Source organism: Macadamia integrifolia, unplaced genomic scaffold (assembly GCF_013358625.1).
Source record: "Macadamia integrifolia cultivar HAES 741 unplaced genomic scaffold, SCU_Mint_v3 scaffold69, whole genome shotgun sequence".
Lineage (NCBI taxonomy): Eukaryota > Viridiplantae > Streptophyta > Magnoliopsida > Proteales > Proteaceae > Macadamia > Macadamia integrifolia.
In genome coordinates this window covers 555,067-579,167 of record NW_024870513.1, presented here as the reverse complement: position 1 = coordinate 579,167, position 24,101 = coordinate 555,067, and the positions used below count along the sequence as shown (strand labels likewise).

The window sequence follows — 24,101 nt, the reverse complement described above, 5'->3', positions numbered from 1 at the left end:
ATATAATCTGGACAGAAAGGAAACCGCCGGTTAATGCGTTACGCACCGTCCCGTAAAATTGAACCGCATGGTGCTGCTCTCTTGTACCTGACCTCTTCCTCTCACATCTGATTTGGGGGTCGAAAAGCGTAACCCTAATGGTCTAATCTCCATCAGAAGCTAAAAGCAGTCAATCTCAATCTAGGAAGGTGAATTTGATCGAAACGATAACTATGTCGGTTCGATTGCTCAGAAAAGTTTTGGAAGAACAAGAAGAGCACCGGAAATTGGCAGATCATGACCAGGAGATTAACGACCACGAGTCCAACTTCCCTCTGTCTCCATCTCCGCGAAACCCTTTTGATCTTCTTGACGATCAGGTGTGTCTCAAGTTTTGTACTGCTATACTCTTTTCCTATCTTCTTTAAGCTAGAAGCTGTGATTAATATGAGACCGAGTTGTAACAACATAGTTTTTGTTGTCTTGGAACGTGTTTGCTCCTTTTAGATGGTTTTGGGAGTCAATTTAATTTTCTATTGAAATCTACAAACATGTCTGTGTTGCAATATTTGTTTCCAGTCACATATACCATTGTTATTTTAGTAATGAGGGGTTTATAGAGTCTTTTCTTTACGGAAGTATGCAACGTGAAATCTTCGAATTACCGTTGGCTAGATAAATTGGGATTTTGGAAACGCAAAGGAAATTCTGGTGTAGTTCAAGTTCTTTGTATTCCTCGTAGTTAAAGAGACCAGCGTCCCTCTTTTCTCTCCACTGTTCTCAAGCCTGGGCTAATCCGTTCCCTCTCCATCTCTCTCCCCCTCTGTCCTTTTCCCTTAAGCTCCGGAATGTAAAATATTCCCTCAAAAGGTCGAACTCCTCCACCTTTGGTAATATCACTTCCTTTGTCTCTGCTTCCAAAGCCTCCTTATCTGATATTCAGTCTTGTTTCCAATCCGAAGTTCACAATTGCTCCTTGGCTGCTGAATAGAAAACTATTCTTCTACTCTTCTTTCCCTTTTGGCCCAAGAAGAAAGTTTCCTTAGGCATAAATCTCGGATCAAGTGGTTGGAATTGCTTATTTTCACAGGTCCTTTGTTGGGTAATTGTATTACAATTTCTTACAAAAATAAAACAAATTGCAATACAAAGCTTTTGTAGTAGAAACTACTATGATGTTGTAGTATTGATCCTTGGCTGAAATGAGACGGGGATAAACTTCAAATAGATGTTGAATCACCACCACAGCAACTGAAGAAGCTTCGATCAGAATTAAGGTTGAGTCAGACTTGTAGTGCTGCCTTTAAGGTAATTGATGCCCTCTACTGCCAAGAGTTGGTCTGCATCTCTACCTCTAAGATAAAACAACCTTCCACTAGAAGATGAGACAGTTCTTCTAGTCCCTTCTAGGAGCAAAAAGCTACAGCACAGCAGGCTCCTCTAACCTTACACAAGACTTAGAGAAAATAGAAGAAAGAGAAAGACTTGTATGGTTGCAAAGAGTAGAAATAGATGGAGTGTCAATATGTGAATGTGTGTCTCTGCAAGGTATTTGATTGGGTTTAGATAGATCCAAAACCAACCCTTGCACACTCGTGGATTCCCCAAGAGTAACCTCCAACTAATGGCAAGTTGATTGGAGAATAATGTCATATGGACATGAATTGGGAATTAATTCAATAAATTGAATTACTCCCAATCAATTCCTTAGCCCACCTCCCCACTCATGATAATGGCCATGAATGAAATTTTGAGCTCTCATAGGGTGTTATTGATCATTTTCTAGCCCACCTCCCCACTCATGGTAGTGACCATGAATGGACTTTAGGGCACCCACATAATAACATTGACCATTTTCCTCCATTTGGCAATAACCTATGGCATGAATTAAATGAAATTAATCCCAATCAATTCTCTTTGCCCACCTCTCCACTCATGGTAATGGCCATGAATGGAATTTAGGGCACCCATAGGGTGTTATTAACCCTTTTCCACTACCTTGACCCTAAGGGTCTCACACCATTACAAGTCATAAAACACATAAAAGAAAAACCTCATCTTGAAACTTAATTATAATAAAATAAATATAAATTCTAACATCCTTGAATCAAATCCATTGTTTCCCTTGACTCCCTCTCGGTCCCCCCTTGTCAGTGAGATCAAATCTCCCGTTGTTGACTTCTTTGCGCAACTCTTCAGCCCCCTTCTCCCTCCTCCCTCTGTCCCCATCCTGGATGGCCATCTCAATAAGTTCATCCCCTCTTCTCTCCTCCCTTCCCTTCAATCCAACCCTCTGGTCTAAAATTCTTTTTGTTGTCCTCTCCCTTAAAGGCAACTGTGCTCCCGGTCCAAATGACTTTACTATGGGTTTTTTTCACCTCTTCCAAGGATATTGTTAAAGTTGACCTTACTTTGCCTCATTCCCAAAAGAAAAGGCAACTTCTTCCATGTTTGACTAGCCCCATTGCCCTTTGCAACTTGCTTTATAAATTCATTGCAAAAATTCTGGTCAATTGACCAAAATTGGTTGTCGACTCCCTTGTTAGTTCCAACCAATCTGTTTTTGTTTCGGGTCACTATATCTCTAACAATTTTCTCCTTTGTCACGAGATTGTGAAATGCTTGACAGGAAAAATCACTCCCCCACTACCCTCATGAAGATTGATATCCATGAAGCCTTTTGACTCTTTAAGATGAGATTTCTTTGTCAATTCCATGAGTAAAATGTCCTCCCCCTTTATCTTCAGAAACCGGGTCTTTCATTATCTCTATCCTTCTCAGTGGCAGTCCTTCAAGTTACTTCCCCTCTTCCTTCGGTATCCGCCCGGGCTACAACCTTTCTCCTTTATATCTTTACTATGGCCCTTGAAGTTTTTTCTAGGTGCATCCAATCTCATACCAACAAGCAGCTCAATATTCCCCTCCCTAAATGCAAGTCCTTGAACCTCACCTTGCTGATGGCCTCATGCTTTTTTTTTTTTTAATCTGAACCATCCTCTGTCCAGTATTCCATGACTTGTTTGAGGAAATTTGAGTGTATGTCAGGGCTTTCCATTAACCTCTCCAATTCCCTTCTGTTTCTCTTGATTTTCTGAGGAGCTCAAGTCTTGCTTAAAGGAGTTAATTGGTTTCCCTATTGGCTTCTCATCGATCAAATACCTTGGGCTGCCTTTGATCCTTGGTAGATTAATTGTCCATCACTGCTTCCTTATGCTAGACCTTGTGCATAAGAAACTCCAACTTTCAAAGGGAAAGTTGCTATTTCATTTAAGCCATCTTGTGTTGATTAGATCGGTTCGTGAATCCTCCTACCTTTATTGGTCTGGTATTTTTGGACTCCCTGAAGCTGTCATTGCGTAACTTGAGGTGCTCATGTGCTCTTTTCTTTGGAAAGGTTCAGAATGCTCTAGATCCCTTCACCTCATCTCCTGGGCCACAATTTGTCTTCTCAAAGTTAGAGGTGGTTTGGGATTAAGGGGCATAAAAGATATCAACTCGGCAGGTGTTCTCAAACTGATCTAGAGGTTAGCTCTAAAAAAGAGCATTTGGGTTGACTGGGTTTATTTTAGGCTTCTCCGAAGAGACAATCTGAATGGTCCCCTTACATTCAGATGCCTATTGAGTCCTTTTGCTTTTGACTCTGAAGTCCTGCTTGATTGATGATGGAGCCTCCACTAGGCTTTGGTTGGACCCTTGGCATCCTCTCAGTATTCTCCTCCTTTGATTGTTGATGTTTCTATCTACAGTTAGGGTTCTAATAGATTGGCTTAGTCTCTGATATCACTTTGGGTGATGATTGGGCTCTCCCATGTCCTCTACTGTGTTGAGTCCTGATGCTGTAAAAATTGACCGGATGACCTTCCCTGCAGTTCCTGGTGCTCCAGCCGACCTGCACAGAAGAGATGACAGAGGAGAGTTGGGCTGACACAACAGGGGGGGATGCCTAAGTCAGATCTTTCCACAGCAGATGCTCAAGAGAGCTTTTTCAGTAAAAGAAGTGAGTGATCGATCCTCTTTGATGGAGGCTTACCATGGTATTTATAGGTTGCTGATGGAGGGAGATTGGGAGACGATTGTGAAGAGCCTTGTTTAGGCGTGGAGTCCTTGAGGGGAGTGACTCTGTGATTCTAGGAATATTCTTTGTCTTAGGGTATTCCAGGGGAATATTCCCTTCTTAACTCAGAAAGGCCAACCGTGTGAGGGATAGACGTTTATGGTGACGTGTAGTGGATAGAGTCTTGTCCTTCTGAATAGGGATTACGTTCCTTGAATGCAAGGGTAGACGAAAGCACGTTTCTGGAAACCTTGTTATTGACGTCGGGCCGAGGTGGTAGCACAACCTGATGGAGGGCCGAGGTGGCAGCACGGCCTGATGGAGGGCCGAGGTGGCAACACGGCCTGATGGAGGGCTGAGGTGGCAGCATGGCCTGATGGAGGGCTGAGGTGGCAGCATGGCCTGATGAAGGGCTGAGGTGGCAGACGGCCTGATGAAGGGCTGAGGTGGCAGCATGGCCTAATGGAGGGCCGAGGTGGCAGCACGGCCTGATGGTGGGCCGAGGTGCAGCATGGTCAGGACCAGTCCTTGCCTGTGCCGTGGTTGGGAAGAAATACCCTCATCAAGTCCTATTTGAGCTAACCTCTCAAGCATTTCCAGGTTGGCTTCAGGTAGAGGTGATTGGGTTATTTGCTCTGTTTCCCCTTCAAGTTCCTTCAATTTGATGTCAGCTTGCAATCTCCTCAGAGTTCGGGGATCGATTGTTCTTTGGCGCAATTTGGCTTGGTTTTCTTCTCATATTCCCCACCATGGCTTCACAGTTTTGAGAGTCTTCACCTCTTGTTTGCTGACTCTGTCCTTTCTTTTCCAAAGGCACATCCCGGTCCCTCCTTGCATCCTTTGCTAGATCGCTCTTGAAGATGTGGATCATCTCTTCTTCAATTGCCCTTTCTCTTCTAAAGTTTGGTCTTGGCTCCTCGCTCGTTGTAGCCCTGTCAAGCGTCGTATTTTGATGTTTCAGTGCTAGTGGATTTGGATGGATATGACTTTTGGCAGCTCCTCTTTGTGATCGTGTTAGTAAGCTTGCTTTCATGCGGCTATTTGCCATATTTGGTTGGAGCGTAACTTAGAAGCTGGGCTCCCAACTCTAGATCCTTCTAGCAGATTTGGGACTCTTCTCCTTTTGACATCAGAAGCAAGCTATTTGCAGTCCTTTTAGATGTGTTGACTCTGTGAGAAATTGACATATTGTAGCCTCTTGGAAACTCCCCCACTCCTAATTGTGGGGTGTGTGTTTTTGTATTTGCTTTCCTTTTCTTTTTTCTTGTATATTCTCTCTTTTGGGCCCCTTTTTCCTTTTTGGTAATGAACTTATATTCCCCCCCCCCCAAAAAAAAAAAAAAGAGCAGCATTTTCATCTGGCGTAGAAATTTCTGCTTCTTTCTGAAAAATTAACTTGAAACGTGTATCAGTTTGGGCTTTGGACGATATCACATATTTTGTATTCTGAAACTATCAAGCTGATACTATTCATACAATGTTGCACCGGGTACCATAGTTAGCAAATTCGGATTCGGGAATTATTCGGGCGGAGAATTATTCGGAATAATTCGATTGATTAATTTAAGGATTCGGTCAAAAAAGCTTATTGGGTTTTTTTTTTTTTTTTTTTTTTTATTTTTAAATATTGTTTAAGTGGACCGAATAATTCGGTTTAATTCGGATTCGGTCCGAATTATTCGCGTTTTATATTCACTTTTGAAAAATCGCGAATTTTACCGAATTTTATTTTTAATTCGGATTCGATTAGAATTTTTGATAAAATTCGGAAAAATTCGGTTCGGCCGAATAATTCGCGAATTATTTGGCCGAAGTGATAACACTGCCGGGTACTAGTGTTTCTGACTTTTTTGGCACCCGAAGTTGAAGTAATTTGTTTAAAGGTCAAAAGAAGGTTGTCAGGAAGCATGCAGCCCGCACACAGCCCCCCTCTGAAATGACCACCCCACCCCCTACAAAATGAAAAATTCCCCACTAGTTGATGCCCCTGCGCGTGCTCCCATTGGCCCCCGGACTGGAGCAGGGGCCACACGGCCTGGCAACAACCCCTTGCCCTTTGTTTAAATAGCAATTAGTTTCTAGGGACTGAAGCATGGACAGTGATGCAAACGACCCTGCTCCCCTCCCCTCTACCCCCTCTCCCTCCGCCTCCCAAATGTTTATTTTGCATGCATGAAGGTAATAAGCAGGGGGTGCAAATCTGTAGTGAAAAAGAACTGAAGAGATAGTAGCTTCAATTTGGCTGATAACTCACGCTTCTTTGGTCCATGGTCCACTTTGTCGACCCAGTACCTTCTTTGCTTCCTCTATCAATTTCTATTTTCTTCATGCATTTATGGCATTTAACTTTTTGACTTTCTTATTTCTTCTTATGTTGAATCCCTTGCTAATAATGTCCAACTTATCCAGAAGGATATTTGTTGCTAATGACCAATGTTTTGTTCTGCAGGGAGATGAGCTGGATGCTGCTGGTGAAACTTCAGAAGGAGATGTTGATGACCAAGAACCCCCTGCTGTGAAGAACTCTACTAAAGAGCTTCCTTTACCTAATAACAAATCAAAGAAGAAGAAGAAGAAGAAGGAGAAGCAGAAAAGGATGGAAGAGGATAAAATTTCTAATGAAAATAAAGATGTAAATTCTATTGATGTTATTTTAGAATCTCTGTCAATTGATACAAATTCATCAAATCAGCAGACCGGCTTCATAAAAGCTGAAGTAGAGAACACGAAAGTTCACAACAACATTGTCAAGCAATGCAAATCCTCGGTACTCTTGGTGGATCCCAAATTTTTAAGGGCTGAAAATGAGTTGCGCAGAATATTTGGTTCAAAAGTTGTGAATTCATTTGAGAATAGCCATAACAGTGGTAGTTCAAGGCAGATGAGGGGAGGAAGACGTGGAAGCCACAATCCTCGAAAAACAATTCTTGTTTCTCCGTCAGTTCATTGGCCTCGCTGGGATGGATCTTTGTCCATGGAACTTTTAGAGAGTAAGAATGGAGTCCACTATTTTCGGTAAGTCATGACTCTCAGGTCCTTAGTTTTCTATAGTCACTAGTTACAGTTACCAGCTATATTAGCAATTTCTAGCTATATTCAGGAATATGTTGTGTAGGATAAATCTGATCTCAATCATGATTTTTCATAAATGTTTCTTGAAATTTCTAGGTGCTAAACAACTAGAGTGCCATATTTTATATATATATATATATATATAATTATCCTGCAGGTTAGCTTCTAATTTGCTCTTCACATTTGGATCCTGGATACTGGTAGCATAGTTAAATCCACAAGTGGGTTTTAAATTTTGTTGACATTCGTGGTACAAGCAAGTTGTAGTCTTTGTATTAACCCTGCATCTGTGCTACATGTCTTGATAAATACTTGTCTACGATACTCAGACAATTGGAAGCAGTGTAAGGATCGATTCAAGAGGAGAGGAAAGGAGAAGGTAAGAGTTGAGAAGAGAAGAAGTGAGGAGGAAGTGTGCAACCGAATGTGGTAAAGAAGTGATTCCTCTCCCCTATTTGATTTACTATATAATGTTAGGAATTACATACACCTCCTTAGAGAGGTAAAAGGTAAAAAGTAAAAAATACAATATAAGATGACAAAATAATAAACTAGTGCCTAAAGTTCCTTTATTACATAAAACTCTTACACTGCCCTTCAAACTGGAGAATAAATGTCATACATTCGTAGCTTGCACGTAAGAGTACTGAATTGATTAGGAATGAGCCATTTGGTGAAGATGTCAGCCAATTGATTACATGTCTTCACAAAAGAAGTACAAATGTAGCTAGAGTCAACCTTTTCCTTGATGAAATGTCGATCCACCTCAATGTGCTTTGTCCTGTCATGTTGCACAGGATTGTGGGCTATACTTGTAACAGTCTTATTATCACAATAAACTCTTATATGTGCCTCAATATTAATTCTCAACTCTTAGACCAGTTGTCTCAACCATAGGAGTTCGCATACTCCATGAGCCATAGCCTTGAACTCAACCTTTGCACTAGATCTAGCCACAATAGGTTATTTTTTGTTTCTCCATGTGACTAGGTTACTACGCACAAATGTACAATATCCTCATGCAGACCGTCTGTCATAAACTGAACAAGCCTAATCCACATTAGTGTAGCACTCTAACCTCATATGGTTGTTCCTGGCATATAATGGTCCTTTCCTTGGGGTGGACTTCAAGTCCTTGTTTCTTTCAACAAGTCTGGCACAAACTTCCTTTTTATATTTATTCCCTTTTTTGATCTTGATGCTTCAATCCCCAAGAAATACTTCAAGGGTCCCCAATCTTTAATCTCAAACTGTTGGGCCAAATAGTCATTCAGACTAGCTACACCTGGCTAGACAATAATGGTTTTGATGGTACCATCACTTCGCCAAGTAAGTAAGACATGGTCAGCTTGACTCTGGGAATACCCATTCTTCAGAATAGCTTGTCTAAACCTCTCAAACCAGGCCTTCGAGGAATGTTTGAGACCATATATTGTTCCTTTTTTATGAGACACTTTCCCTTCTACTAAAAGGAACTTGAAGCCAAGTGTAGTTTGTTGTACACTTCCTCTTCTAAGTTACCATGTACGAAAGCATTCTTCACACCCAACTGACACAATGGCCAGTCTCTATTAGTTGCGAATGATAAGAGTCTGATAAATACTTAATTGTGTAGACCCATCGGCATCCAATTGGAACTCTCAAGTTCTATGCATTTCCTCAAACATGGCTTGCTTCAACTTTGGTTCAGATATGGCCTCAATGAAATTTTTGGGAAAAAGAATGGAGGAGAGAGCAATAAAAAAAGCAACACGTAGTAGAGATAGCATCTTAGGAAATAACTGGGAATAGAAATGGGAAGATCTATTTCAAAAGGAAGGGAAGGAGTGTCACCTGGCTGAGGAGGGTGGATCTCAAGATGTGGTCCAAAGAGGAGCCTTGACAGGTCTTCTTTCCCTTTCTTCTATAAACAAGTCATTCCTCATTACCAACTCCCCCTGAATGATTAACAACATCCAACTCTTAAATGATTAACAACATCCAACTCCTTATGCTTCCTCACATCAAAAAGAAAAGGAGAAATAGGCAAAGGTGGTGGAAAAGGGGAGACATCAGTAGCCTATTCGCTCCTATTATTCTCCCCCTAAAGAGGGTACCTAAGAAAAAATATTTGAAGGCCTAATGTTAAGTTTTTTTTTTTGGGTGACATTAAAAGAAGGGGGGAAGGAGAATATATCCCCTAAGGGAGATTACATCCCCTATAAGGGTAACCAAAGTCTAGAAAATACAGCATCCAAGGCCCAGTGGGCTTGAAGAGAAGAAGACAACACAAAGCCCACATGGACTTAAAATAAGAAGAGCCAAGAAGCCCAACAACTTGAAATTTTAAAGCCCACATGTGCTGAACAAGAACCCTGAAGCCCAAAGGAGGAGGGGCAAACAAGGAAAATTCAGGTAAGGTTCCACCAAATCCTACCATCCTATCTCATCACTTCAACTTCCAACCATCAAGACATGAATCGAAGTTTCGGCATAAAAAGGTAGGCACAGCGGCGAGGCGCGAGCCTTGCGGAGGGCCACGGCCAAGAGAGAAGCTGGCCTCGCGAAAGAGACAGTCGCGAAGCTGGGGCGTCGGACTTATGGAGGGCATCAGCGAGGCGGCTGTTAGCCAAGCATGGCTGGCAACCTTGTAGGAGCAAGCCTTGCCAAGAAATCACCGTGACAAACGATTCGATCAGTGAGGAAATGTGAGAAGACGTTTGATCTGCCAAGGATCCAGAAGAGAGCATGGCTAGGTCAACGGTGCAATGGCACACTCAAATTGTGCAACGACTCAAGGATGAGCGGCTATAGGCTCAGATAGCAACTAACCATTCTGGGAGCATGTCAGAGTAGCGGATGGACAACGACATAGCCATACCCGATCAAAGCAGCAACTCTAGGATGAGCAGTTGTAAGCCCAGAGAATGCCGACGGAAGAAGGAGCCAACAAGTCAATCAGGGAGGATCCCAGCAAGAACATCACAAGATCTGAGTCAATACAAGAGTGGAAGGATTGGTGAGATGACAAAGGGTGGATCACGACCTCCCGGACGTGTGAGACCGGAGGAGAAGAAGAAGAAAGTTCAGAGGAAGAGGGTGAAGAAGAAAAGAAAGGAGAGGGGAGAGGGAGAGTGAGAGGACGAGAGAAGAAGAAGAAGAAGAAAGGAGGGGGAGGGGGAGGGGGAGGGGGGGAGGAGCCCAGCGTGAGGCCAGGCTTCTTCTAGTGGCAGCACTTTAGGGTTCTTTGCTCTTTGTTTAGGGTTCTAGGGTTCTCTACTCTTTGTTTGGGGTTCTAGGATCTGTGGTAGTGTTAGGTTGTGCTTCCCTGCTAATGGTGAGGTGTTACACCAATTCAGTTTTCTTTTGCATGGAAAATGTCACCTAAGGTTAAGTTTAGTCCAAGCAAACTTATTGACATAAAAATAGCAAACACACCCAAACACCTTGAGGGAAGAGAAAAAACAAAGGCTTAAGGGGATAAAATGTCCAAAGGAGATTTAACTAAGAATTTAGTGTGCATAAAAAAGAGTAACCCAGTGCACAAGGCTCCCGCTACTGTAGGGTCTGAGAGGGGCAAGTGTACAGAGCCTTGCCCCCCGCTTTGCAAAAGAGGTTGTTTTCAAGTTTTGAACCTGTGACCAACATGTTGCAATAGTGCAACTTAACCATTGTGCCATAGGCTTGCCCACTAATTTAGTGGGCATATGGTCAATTAACATAGTAGTAGTAATAATTGGCAGTTTTTCCTCTCAACAATCCCATTCTGTTGGGGTGTCAACTCAAGCAAGTTGATGGACAATGCCATAATCAGGAGAAAAAAAAAAAGTGTTGGAGTCCATCATACATGTATTCCTCCCCATTTTATTAGAACGAACAATTTTAATTCTATTATCAAACTAAGTGCAAATGATTTGATGGAAATTCTTAAAAGCATCTTAAACCCTACTTTTATGTCTCATAAAAAGGTCCATGTACTGTGGGAACAATTATCAACGTAGGATACAAAATAACGATAGCCAAAAAAAGAGGTAGTGGGAGAAGGTCCAAACATCAATATGCACAATATGAAAAGGAATAACTGATCTATTACTATGGTAAGGATAAGAAGCACGGCAATGTTTTAGGAAATAAACATGGTTCACACTGAAATATGTGGGAACTAAAAATAGAGGAAAACAAATGGGTGAAATTTTTTTTTTATACCACCAAAAGAGGGATGGCCTAACCATTGATGCCAAAGCATCACAGATTCAACAGTGTGGTGCTCACTATGCCAACACACATAAGATTGGGCAGTAGTAAAAAAAGATGTGTGGGAAGGCAAATCCCTTTCTCCTCACGCACACTGCCAATAGTCCTCTTCATCACCAAATCCTGCAAAAGGCAATAAGAGGGAGAAAATGACAACTATACAAGGATTTGGTCAAGTGACTTACAAATAATAGGTTAGTGGCAAAATTAAGAACATGAAGAACAAAATTAAGGGAAATAGAAGAGGTTACTTGAACACTATTCTTACTAGAAATGGAGGAAAGGAAACCATCAGCAACTCTAACCTTATGCCTACCAGACAGATTGAAATGAATCATAACACTGAGACATACTAGTCATGTGATCGGTGGCGCCAGGGTCAATAACCCTAGAGGGAGCAGTAGAAGGAGCTAATGTTTGAGAGTTGCAAAGTTGAAGTAGGAGGATCTGGTACTGTGGTTGGCAAAGAGGAATTACCCAACTGTGACATAACTTGGTGAAAGCCTGCAAGGTCTTCCCTTGTGAGAAGGTTTTGATCTGTATGCGGTCCAAATGAAAGACTCCATATACTCAATTTCAGCCATACAGGGTGTTCTCTTGCTCCCCCTCTCCTACCACCACGTATACTAATAGGTGCAAGTCTAGCTGGATGCCCATAAGGCACCCAACACTTATCCTTGGTGTGCCTGGGTTTCTTGGAGTGTTCACATTTGAATCTATCTTTGTCATCTCCACGGTGTGGCCCTTGGCCTCTTCCTCCAATATGCCAATCTCTATGGGAGCTAGAGGGAAGTGCAGATCTTTCCAATTATGGTAGAGTGTCCATGGCAACTCTTGGGGTCTCCTCACTTTGCAAGTAGCTACACACTTCATCTAAAGATGGAAGAAATGATTGGCCCAGTGTTTGCACCCAGATTGGCTCATAATTCAAGTTCAGCCCACCAAAGATAATCAAAACACGCTCCTTCATAAGAGTTCTATTAACCTTTGTTTCATCCTTAGGATTTGACCATTGGAGATCCCGATAATGATCATACTCCCAAAGTCCAATAACTGTGTTACAATACTCGGAGATAGTCCTGTCTCTCTGCTTCATTATGATAACCTTTTGAAAGAGTTGGTAGACCTTAGCTAAGTCACCCACTCAGTCAACAGTCTTTGAGACACTATTCCAAATATCCTTGGCAGTATTCTTTTTCAGGTTTCAGAGAAAAAATCAACCAAATCATAATAGTTGAGTTCTTAGTTTCCCATTTTTTATGTGTGAGCTCACTAGCATGAGGATCCTTAATAGTACTAGTAATGTACCCTAACTTCCCCATCCCCCTACTTCACAAGAATATCTTCATTTAATGTGACCGATCTAAGTAGTTGGTACTGTCCAACTCTACAATGGATATCTGAGTGCTGGGATTGTTAGATGCAAATCAGACTGGGGTTGTTACCGCTCAAACCACCAACCGAAGCTTCCATAGGTCCACTGGCCTCTGACATGATGTATGAACACACTTGGAAGGTCGGTTCGATATCTAAACCAAATGGGGAGTACACTCTACCCAAAAACTTCTTCCCAATACTCGGGAAAAAATTTCAGCAAGGAGACAACCACAAGAAAGTTGAAGAAAATCAACTCACATACATCTTTCACGATGTAGCTTCATCCCATGACAACATATAGTCCCAAATGATGTAACTCACCAACAAACAACAACCAAACTCACCACACAGCATTTGAAGCACAATATAGGGCCTAAAAAAAGGAATCGGGCGGTGCCTGGTAGGCTGGAGAACGATGAGTTGTGTTCCTGCAGCACACCTCCTTAGTAACTAAGGACATGGGGGGTTGAAGACAACCCTTGGGCGACTCTAGCAAGCCTAGCACCATTCCCAAATATTGCTCGATGAAGGATAAACCAGAACTTGAAGGGAAGGCTGGTGGTAGCAGTGTTGGGGCTTCTTTCTTCTTCAAATAGACTTCACAACTTCTATTCTCCTTCCATTAGGCCTTCTAGTTGATGAGAGAGCTTCATTAGATCTTCTAAGTGTGTTTTCTTACATGGTATAACCTCCATTGGAACCCTCTATTTTTCTAGGATTCCAAAGAGAGATACAAAGGATGTGAAAGCTTGGTCGACTCTCAAACTTGCTTCGATACGAAGTTGAAAGTAGTAAAAGGATCGACTCAAGAGAGGAGAGGAGAAGGTAAGAGGTGAGAAGAGGAGATGGGAGAAAGTGAAGAGAAGAAGAGAGGAGGAAGTATGCAACCAAATGTGGTAGAGAAATGATTCTCTCCCCTATTTGATTTACTAACATGATGTTAGGAATTAAATACATCTCCCTAGGGGAGGTAAAAGGTAAAAAGTAAAAATACAATATAAGACAAGAGGATAACAAGCTAGTGCCCAAACTACCCTTATTACATAAACTCTTAACGTAGACTATTTATCTTCCAGTAATCCAGTTACCAGTCGGTTCATATGAAGCTGAAATGGTCATATAATTGATGAGCCGTTAGCTGTTTCATCCTACTCAATACCTTGGCTAGGTTGTTTTGTTCCCTGTATTTTTCTTATATTTATTCTTTGAACTTTTTTGGGGGGTACTATATAAAAATAATATCTTTTCTCCAAGTTTTTGGTTTCAGTATGCAAAATAATATCAGCCATATAATAGCTTCTATTATTGTGATGTACCATTTTTTTATACTTTTTTTTGTTACTTAATACAGATATTTGCACTTGACTTCCTATGGCCAAGCACAAAGAGCATTTGAAGCTGCCAAAGCAATTCATGATCTCAATGGTATAGCAAGCATTTTAGTGTACCACCCTTATCACATAGAGTCACTCCTAACCATTGCTGAGGTGCTAAAGTTTTCTGGAGAACATCAATCAGCAGCAGATTCTATTGGGAAGTGTTTATATGCACTGGAATGTGGTTGGCATCCTCTATTCAGCCCTTTACAGGGTAATTGCCAGTTGAAACACAGCCATGACACAAATAAGCCATTATTCTCAGCGCTGTTTGCTCACATGCAAAACATGGACAGGCGTGGGTGTCATCGGTCAGCCCTTGAAGTTTGTAAGCTATTGCTTTCACTGGATTCTGATGACCCGATGGGGGCCATGTTCTGCATTGATTACTTTGCTCTGAGAGCACAAGAGTACGCATGGTTGGAAATGTTTTCTGAGGAGTACAGTAGTGATAACTCTTTATGGTTGTTTCCAAACTTCTCCTATTCCCTAGCCATTTGCCGGTTTTATCTTGAACGTGAATCTTCCTCAGAACATGCTGACATAGAAACTGAAAAGGCTACTTCCACAGATCTTATGAAGCAGGCTTTGATGCTTCATCCCTTAGTCCTTAAGAAGTTAGTGGCGAAGGCACCTTTGAAGGATCCTGCCTGGACAAAGATACTTAAACATGCCTTTTTTGGATCGGCTGTGGCAGGAAGTCCATCCTTAGATCACCTGATTAATATATATGTAGAGAGGAATTACATTATGTGGAGATTTCCAGATCTCCAGAAGTTATTGCGGGATGCTGCTCTGCTGGTGATAGAAATGTTGGACCACAATGGGAGTGATGCTAAGGATTGGGCTTGTGTAAGGAAAGAGGCTTTTTCATCAGAGATCAATGAGTAAGTATTTATTTTTATTTATTTACTTGTTCAGTCAAATTATTTTTTTCATGTTCGTGTAGCTTGACCTATGTTATCCTCGGCTGCAATCTGAACCAGGTTCGCACGAACCTAGCCAGCCTGAGAGTTTGCCCTCCATGTAACCCAGACTGACTAACCCAATGTTCAAAATGACTGGTTTCATTTTGTTGAACAATTTATGATATGCATCTAAACTATGATGTTTCTACACTAGATACTTTTATCTTTTGGGTAAATGATGCTTGGGGTACCTAACAACCACAAACTCAACCTTATCCCAACTTAATGAGTTACTTAACATTTGGCGAAAATGCACCTAAGTTTCCCAGCGTTTGTAAAATTATAGTTGGTGTATCTATTTCTATATTTCCAATTATACCCCCAATCATAATTTTATACATCACTGCCGCCGCCACTACCACCTCCTGCAACACCCCCTTCCTCTCCTCAATCTCCCCTCCCCCTCCCTCCCATGCAGCCCCACCCCTTTCACAATCCCCTCCCTGCCCCAGCCCTCCCTCCCCAACCCCGTTGATGCAGATTCGTCGCCAAACTGAGCTTGTTTGCAGAGGAATAAGTATATGGTTGGATTATATACATGTTGGGCTTTGGTCCATGGGGTTTTGAATGAAATAGGCCATTTTTATGGGCCTAAACTATGGGCATTAAGGTTGTGTACGGGATTAGCTAGTTTGTTTCTTAGTTTATTTCCATGTCTTTTGTTTTTCAATTGAACCATGGTCCATGTTGGTCCAATGTCGGTTCAATTTAAGTGAATTTATCTTTTATTATTTATTTTGCTTTATTAGATAATTCCTAGGCTGGAATGCTGGATAGGGGAATCAATTATGGGTTTCCTATATTCTACTTTGTAACTAGGCTTTTGTCCAATATAGACTCGATTAAATCTGACTCTGGAACTTATCTTTAGTAAAAGCAAGCCCTGGGGGGTTCTTTAGAACTCACGATATGATTTTAGAAAAGAAAAAAAGAAAAGCTATTGTTGCAAGTCTTCTATGTAGGATTAAAATCTCTCATGATATATAAACCTTAGACCTATAGATCACCATAGATAGATTAAGAACACCAAGAACAATGGGATAGAAACTATAAACAATAAAAGCGTACCTTGTTTGGGATCCATAGTAAAGCAAAGTGCAACGAAAAACCTTCTGATCCACATAGCAAGGTACTTCTCCTCTATTCCCCTATGATCACTGGCTAGATGAGGAACTTAAACACACAAGGGAGGAAGCCACAAGAAACTCTCTTTATCTTTCTCCCTCTCTCTCCAGAATGCACGTTGTGAATAAGATTAGGGTTAGAGGAGAGACCTAGCTCTTTATTTATAAAGTTTCCCAATGGACTCACTTATCACAAGTCCAATGGTTAACTAAAGCCCACATTTGCTAGCCCATATTAAAATAATTAAAGCCCGTATGTCTCACTTAATTAGACCAAATAATTAGTCTGGTTTTATTAAAACACAAAATCCCAATTAATATAAGCCCATATAGAAATATTCTAACATTCTCCTACTTGGGCTATATTAATTGCTATCAATTTTTTAAAACTTACTTTGTCCTTAAAAAACAATCTTAGGCTAATCATCCCCTTAATGCACGTGCCTTTATAATAGTCTAGAGACATCTCTAATAGTCAATCCTGTCCCATAGAGTCTCAAAACACCGAATCATGGCGGTAACCATAGTTTTTAAGGCGGTAAGGCGACGGAAGCGTTTGAGGGTCTTTCGGAACGCCTTAGCGATAAGGTGGGCATAAAGCATCGCCTTATTGACTAAAGTGTTCCTGTGTAATTTTTTTATAAAACCAATCTATTTGGCTCAAATCCTAGTTGAATCCTATTACTCATAGGTTAAATAAATATTAAAGGTTCATATTCATACCAATGTAAGATATTCATCAAAAAAACAAATCAATAAAGTGAATAAACTAAGTTCATCTTCATCAATCATTAATCATCATAACATATTAACATATAATATAAATACATAATTATGAAGCAAAATTATAAAAATAAAGAAAAGAAGACATAAAAAATACAAGTATTTATTATACTTACCTTTATGATGTCAAAATAAGTGCCTAAGCCCTAAGATCATCCACTATATTTCTACTCCTGTCAATGAAGAATGAAGCTCACCGCTGCCAGAGCAAACTCACCGTTGGCGGAGCAAAATGGTCGCCTAGATAAGTGGTTATTCCTTGTTCCTTGATTCCTTCTCAAAGCCCTTTCTTAAAACCCTTGACAAAATCCAAACCCTGTTTGTGAATCGTGTTTTTGTTTTGTTTGTTTTGGTTATTTTTGGTGGAGTAAAGTTGATCCCATACATCTCAAGTGTTAATAAAATCATACACCTACCAATAAAAAATCTATATTTGGAATATTCATCAAGTAATTTTAAAATGTGTTAAAAAAAAAAAAAAAAACCTATAAGGCGCCACTTCACGTAAGGCGGAGCACTGCCTTACCATCTCTAGACCGCATCAATGCCAAGGCGCTAGTAAGGCGTCGCCTTAGCAGCACCTTAAAAACTATGGCGGTAACTACATCTTGTAAACGACACAGGACCTTCCATGGTCACGAGAGCTCTCAACTCTACTAACATGGATTCAATATGGTAGTGTGGCAACTGGTTAACACCCACATAATGGTTCCATATGTGTTATCCCCTTGTTAGTCCAATTTTTCTCTCCCTTAAGTGATACAACCACATTTGAGAAAATTTTGTATGGTTCCAATGAACTTGTATGTCTTATCTTCAATAACTCGAGTTATACTTTATGTGTTATAAGACATATCTTAAGGCTAATAACTAAATGCCCCCTGCCTTTGCTTAAGTTTAACACATACCTTAAGACTTCAAACATTATATATATATATATATATATATAACATGCCAATATATAAAACACCCACATGTTAAATACAACAGTTATAACAAAACTGCATTTTATTGAATAGAATTGCTTGCAAAAGACAGTTAATATATAGTCCAAAAAATTACCAAAAGGTAAAAGTACAGATGAAATTTTTATTACACAATAGAGCAAAATAAAATCTCCCACTAAACAACCGCATCCCATGATGCTCCTAAGCCCATGCTAATGACATGTCTCTCAAAAACATAAGGGCGAATGCCTTTAGTTAGGGGATCAACTACCATATCATCTGTACTAATATGTTCCACTGTGATGTCACCTTTCTTAACCTTTTCCTTTATGGTTATATATTTGACCTCCATATACTTGGACGTTGTGATACCCTTATTGTTATTAATAAACAACACAGCAGAATTGTTATAACAGTACAACTGGATGGGTCTAGCCACAAAATCAAACACTGTCAACTCTCTGATGAGGTTCCTGAGCCAAATTGCCTGAGTAGCTGCTCCATAGCATGCTACAAATTCTACTTGCATAGTTAAAGAAGTTATCAATTTCTGTTTCGCACTTTTCCACGATACTGCCCCACCTGACATTAAGAAAATATATTCTGATGTGGACTTCCTGTCATCCCGACAACCAGAAAAGTCAGAGTTTGTATACCCTACTAGTTATAGGTCCTGAACATGTCTGTAAATTAACATATAATTCTTTGTCTCCTTTAAGTACCTCAAAACCTTCTTGGCAGCAACCCAGTGATCGTGATCAGGGTCTGACTGATATCTACCTAGAACTCCTGTTGCAAAAGCAATATTTGGTCTAGTACAAACTTGAGCATACATGATACTTCCAAGTGCACTAGCGTAGGGTACTTTCTTCATTAAATCTCTCTTAATATTACTTTTAGGGCATTGTAATAAGCTCAGTTTATCACCCTTGAGAATTGGGACATTCCCAGATTTGCAATCCAGCATATTGAACCCTCTCTAGAACACGATCAATATATGCCCTCTAAGAAAGACCTAACAGTCGGCGAGAACGATCCCTATGGATCTCAATGCCAAGGACAAAAGACGCATCACTAAGGTCCTTCATGTCAAACTCCCTAGATAATAGTTGCTTTGTCTCATGCAACAGCCCTCGATCACTGCTTACAAGAAAAATATCATCCACATAAAGTATAAGGAAAATAAATCTGCTCCCATTGACCTTGTGATATATACACTGATCAACCTGATTCTCAACAAAATATAATGAAGTCAAAACCATCACCGCAAAACCTTCAGGTAATTCAACAAGCTCCCAAACACCGTTATGTTTCATTGATTGCATCTCATCTTTTATTACATCCAACCACAAATCTGACTGAGGACTAGAAATAACATTTGAATAAGAAACTGGATCAATCACATAACCCATGTGGTAGTCATGTTCTCCCAAATAGACCATATAGTTTGGTGGTATAGCTGACCTCCTCTCCCTGGTGGATCTCTTAAGTGGAGCCTCCACAACCACATCCTGAACATGAGGAACCTCACTAGGAGCTATATCAACATGCTCTTGTATCTCAATAGGTGCAGCAATTGGTGTAGTAGGCTCTACATCCATCTGAATAGGTAGAGTAAATGATACAGTCGTCCCAACCTCACTACTGTTCTCCATAGTCTGAGAACAACTACCCTTCTCGGCCACGTCAAGTTTCAGAAACTTTGTTGTCTGTGATTCCACAATTGTAGTACCTCCGCAAAAGGTTTTAAAATCGATATCCTTTCGAATGATCAGGGTAAGCAACAAAGTAGCAACGAGTAGTTCTGAAATCCAACTTGCTCAAAGTTGGATTATACAACCTTACTTCTGCAGGATAACCCCAAACTCTAAGATGGTTCAAACTAGGTTTTCGTCCAGTCCATAACTTAAAAGGAGTTAATGGAATAACCTTAGTAGGGACTCGATTAAGGATGTAAAGGGCTGTCTTCCACGCCTCACCCCATAAAAACTGAGGTAAATTTGCCTTACTAACCATACTTCTCATCATATCCATAAGGGTGCGATTACGCCTTTCGGCCACCCTATTCTGCTCAGGACTCCCAGGCATAGTAAATTGACCTACTATCATAGAATCCTAAGGATTTGGCAAACGGGCCTTCAAGCTGTCCAGCATCGCCATGTCTACCATAATACTCACCACTTCGGTCAGATCTAAGAACCTTGATGACTTTTCCCAACTATTTTTCGACTTCAATCCTAAAAATCTTAAATTTATCAAGAGACTCGGACTTTTCCTTAATAAAAAACAGATAACCATGTCAGGAATAGTCATCAATGAATGTGATGAAATAAAAATTTCTACACAATGTAGCTGTATAGGTCCACTGATGTCAGTGTGAATAACCTCCAATAGGTCAGAACTACGTACTGCCGACTTCTTCTTTATCTTAGTCATTTTTCCTTTACAACAGTCTACACGTCTCTAGGTCACCTTCAAGAGTGGGCAGGATGTCAGACTTTATCAATCTTTCAACTTTTTCCCCAGAGATGTGACCAAGCCTTTTATGCCACAACATGTAAGATTATTCCTTAAGTAAAGGCCTTTTGGGAACAATTCTTTCAACATTATAAGAGACATAAATATCATGAAGAGCTAAACACAATCTATATAGTCCATAAGATATAGCACATTAACCAACCTTATTGAATTGAAGAACAAATTAACCATAGCATTCTTTATTTCAAAATGGTAACTACACAAGTCTAAAACTGAAACGGAAATTAAATTCCACCTAAAGGACGGTATATAAAAAGTGTTTCTTAACATCAATTTAAAACCAGAGTCTAGAATTAAAATGACATCTCCCACGAAGTCTACATCAGCTTGTTCGTTGTCCGCACAACAAGCTTTGATTCATCCTTACATGGCTTCTTCCGATTTATGAATCCCTGTATGGTAGAATCAACATGGTTAGTTTCACTGCTGTTTAGCCACCAAGAACCGGATGGGGCTTCTGATAAGTTGGATTCACAAACAAATGCCAAAGAATCATTACCCGTATGCTCACATTTAGATAACCAAGTCTTTACTTAGGGCATTCCTTCTTCATATGACCCTTTTTTCTTACAAAAGAAGCAGTGACCACCCTCCTCCTTAAAAAAGGGTTTCTTAGGACCTAAATTGCTAGATTGACCAGACTCATTGATTTCCTGAGCAACTTTATTCGTATGAGATTTAGGCTTTTTACCTTTATGAAAAATAGAACTAGAAGCAAACGAGGCTGTTTGGGTTTTCTCCTTTAATTTTTCTTCCTTAACAACAACTATAGAGATCAAGTCATTAATAGTCCAGGTTTCATCTTGGGAGTTATAATTGGTTTTGATGATCCCAAATTCAGAAGGAAGGGTATTTAAGGTTTAATGGACAATGCAAGGATCAGGAAGAGAAATATTTAAGGCTTTGAGTTTGGTTTGGTAATCCACCATCCGAATGATATAGTCTCTAACACTTCCAGAACCATCATACCTCAAATTGAAAAGTTCCTGCAGAAAAGTTCCTATTTCAGCATTTAATGAGACTCTATATCCGAGTGTTACTGCATCCATCATCTCTTTAGCAGTGCAATTAGCAGGCAAACCATTTTTTAGGTGATCTTTGATCGACCTCTTCATGGACAGTAAACATATGCGATTGCTCTTTACCCATTCAGCATACACCAATTTTTCATCATCAGTGCTCTGCTCAGTTAGATGCGCTGGTTTATTCATAATAAGGGATGTGTGAACATTTGCCATTTCCATGGCAAACAATACATCCTCTTTCCATTTCTATTGGACCCAGTAAGAACCTCAATAGCAACCATATTATTGTTGACAGAGAATGTGACTTAAAAATAAACAATGTATATCATTAGCATAATGTGAGTACCATGTAACTTAAAATATAAGTACACCAATCGAGAGTTTACAAACATCATTATATAAACACCTTTAGGCTGAATTCATAACATGCAGTTGCAAAACCCTCCACATATCAATGGCCATGAAAATATATTCCAACCTTTGATAGGCTATCACCTTTGGGTGTATAGACTACTTGGGTTAGTCAATTTTCAACCTTATAATATATATGTGACCCTCTAAATACTAACACACAATCACCTCCTTTGGGTGCATGACCATGCATTAGAATTAGAGATCTCACTATCGTATAAGACCGATATTCTACAAATTCGATCAAGAAGGCCACTGTGGTGGCTACAACTTAATCAAATTTATAAAACTCTCTCATACTGGGACATAATTAATATCGCTCACATCAAACCAAATAATATATGATTTTAGACTTGAAAACAAGGGGCTAAAAATTGTCCCTAAAATTACATTAGATGTTAATAACATTGTTTAATACTTTAATCATCTATTAAGATATTTCTTCATTTATTTTTAATCCTATGAACAGTACCATGGGTACTATTCATCCTCAATAATTAGGGTTTTAAAATCAATAATCCTTATTGATTAGGGTTTCGAACCTAATAATCATTAATCAATTATGGTTTCAAAATAATGATCCCTAATCAATTAGGGTTTCAAAAATAATCATTCATAATCAATTAGAGTTTCAAAAACTAATCATCTTTAATTCATGGATCCAATCCAAAAATTATTATCCATCGCTCATAAATTTGATTGGAGTTTTAATTAGGGTTTTAAACCTAATCACCCATAATCCATGGATTCAATCCAGAAACTTTAATCTATCCCTTGCAAACATAATTATGATTCTAAACCTAATCTATGGTGGCTCTGATACCATATGTAGGATTAAAATCTCTCACGAGACATAAACCACCTTAAACCCATAGATCACCATAGATAGATTAAGAACACCAAGAACAATGGGATAGAAACTATAAACAATAAAAGCGTACATTGTTTGAGATCCATAGTAAAGCAAAACGTAGCGAAAAACCTTCTGATCCACGTCGTAAGGTACTTTTCCTCTATTACCCTATGATCACTGACTAGATAAGGAACCTGAACACACAAGGGAGGAAGTCACAAGAAACTCTGTTTCTTTATCTTTCTCCCTCTCTCTCTCTAGAATGCACGTTGTGAATAAGATTAGGGCTAGAGGAGGGACCTAGCTCTCTATTTATAAAATTTCCCAATGGACCCAGTCATCACAAGTCCAATGGTTAACTAAAGCCCACACTAGTCGGCCCATATTAAAATAATTAAAGCCCGTATGTCTCACTTAATTAGACCAAATAATTAGCCTGGTTTTATTAAAGCACAAAAACCTAATTAATATAAGCCCACATAGAAATATTCTAACATTCTCCTCCAAGAAGCACTTTGTGTTCAATCAAGGCCTACTATTTGATCAAGGGAAAATTGAGTGGTGTCTAATCCAGTTGACACCGAAGTCCATGTGGATCATCTTCAAGCTCTTGATCTAGTGCTGCTATTGTGCTACTGGATTTCTTAATTTTATAGTTCACTCACTGCCATTGACAAGTAAGGTTATTCTGAAATTTTTCTGCTTGAATCTCTGTTTCAAGAAGTTCGTATGCAGCACGTTTTTTTATTGAATTCTGAATAGCTTAATCTAACCATCAGAATTAACTTTTGATCAAGTTTCCATTCCATCAAAGAGTGACTCGTCCAAATTCCAGTTCATTCTGACTTGCTGTACTTCAGATATCTGATCTCCCTATTCTGTCCTTGTGGTGAATCTAGTTTTAATTCTTGACCAGATTCGTTGACTACGAATCAGAGACTTAAGCTACTGTTTTATGCTCGATTGCTGGTTTCTCTGTTATTCACATATTTACAGATCTGAAAGCAGAATATGATCAATGATATTTACTGATCTCTGATTCTAATTTCTGACAATATTACCATTTCCACCCAACGCACTGTTTTTCTCATTGGAATTGATTCAGAGTTTGTGTTTTAATTTTTAGACCTGAGATTATTACTGCTTGGGTTATTTGAGGTCAACCTAAATTTCTGACTTTGTCTTCACCGTGGAAATTATTAAAATACCTTTGGTATTGTGGTGTTTCCTACTCATTAAGTCACTGATTTCATATCTGAATACACTGTTATACAGCAGAATAACCTTTTTTGGGGGGGTGGTGGTGGGGAGGAGGGAGAATAGGAAGGCCAATGGGGGCCAGAAACATCCATTGGGGGGGG

At 39.9% G+C, this 24,101-nt stretch overlaps 1 protein-coding gene across 2 annotated transcripts in view; it reads left to right on the top strand.

The window, feature by feature from the left end:
- The first annotated feature begins 18 nt into the window (after positions 1–18).
- LOC122069686 (transcription factor 25) overlaps positions 19–24,101 on the top strand; it is a 27,702-nt gene continuing 3,619 nt past the window's right edge. Inside the window, exons 1-3 of one of the 2 annotated variants that reach the window (XM_042633753.1) lie at positions 19–359; positions 6,483–7,048; positions 14,067–14,978. In XM_042633753.1, coding sequence (XP_042489687.1) covers positions 213–359; positions 6,483–7,048; positions 14,067–14,978 — 1,625 coding nt within the window. In that variant the 5' untranslated portion in view covers positions 19–212. The remainder of the gene's footprint in view (positions 360–6,482; positions 7,049–14,066; positions 14,979–24,101) is intronic. The other variant, XM_042633752.1, reaches the window with a different exon arrangement.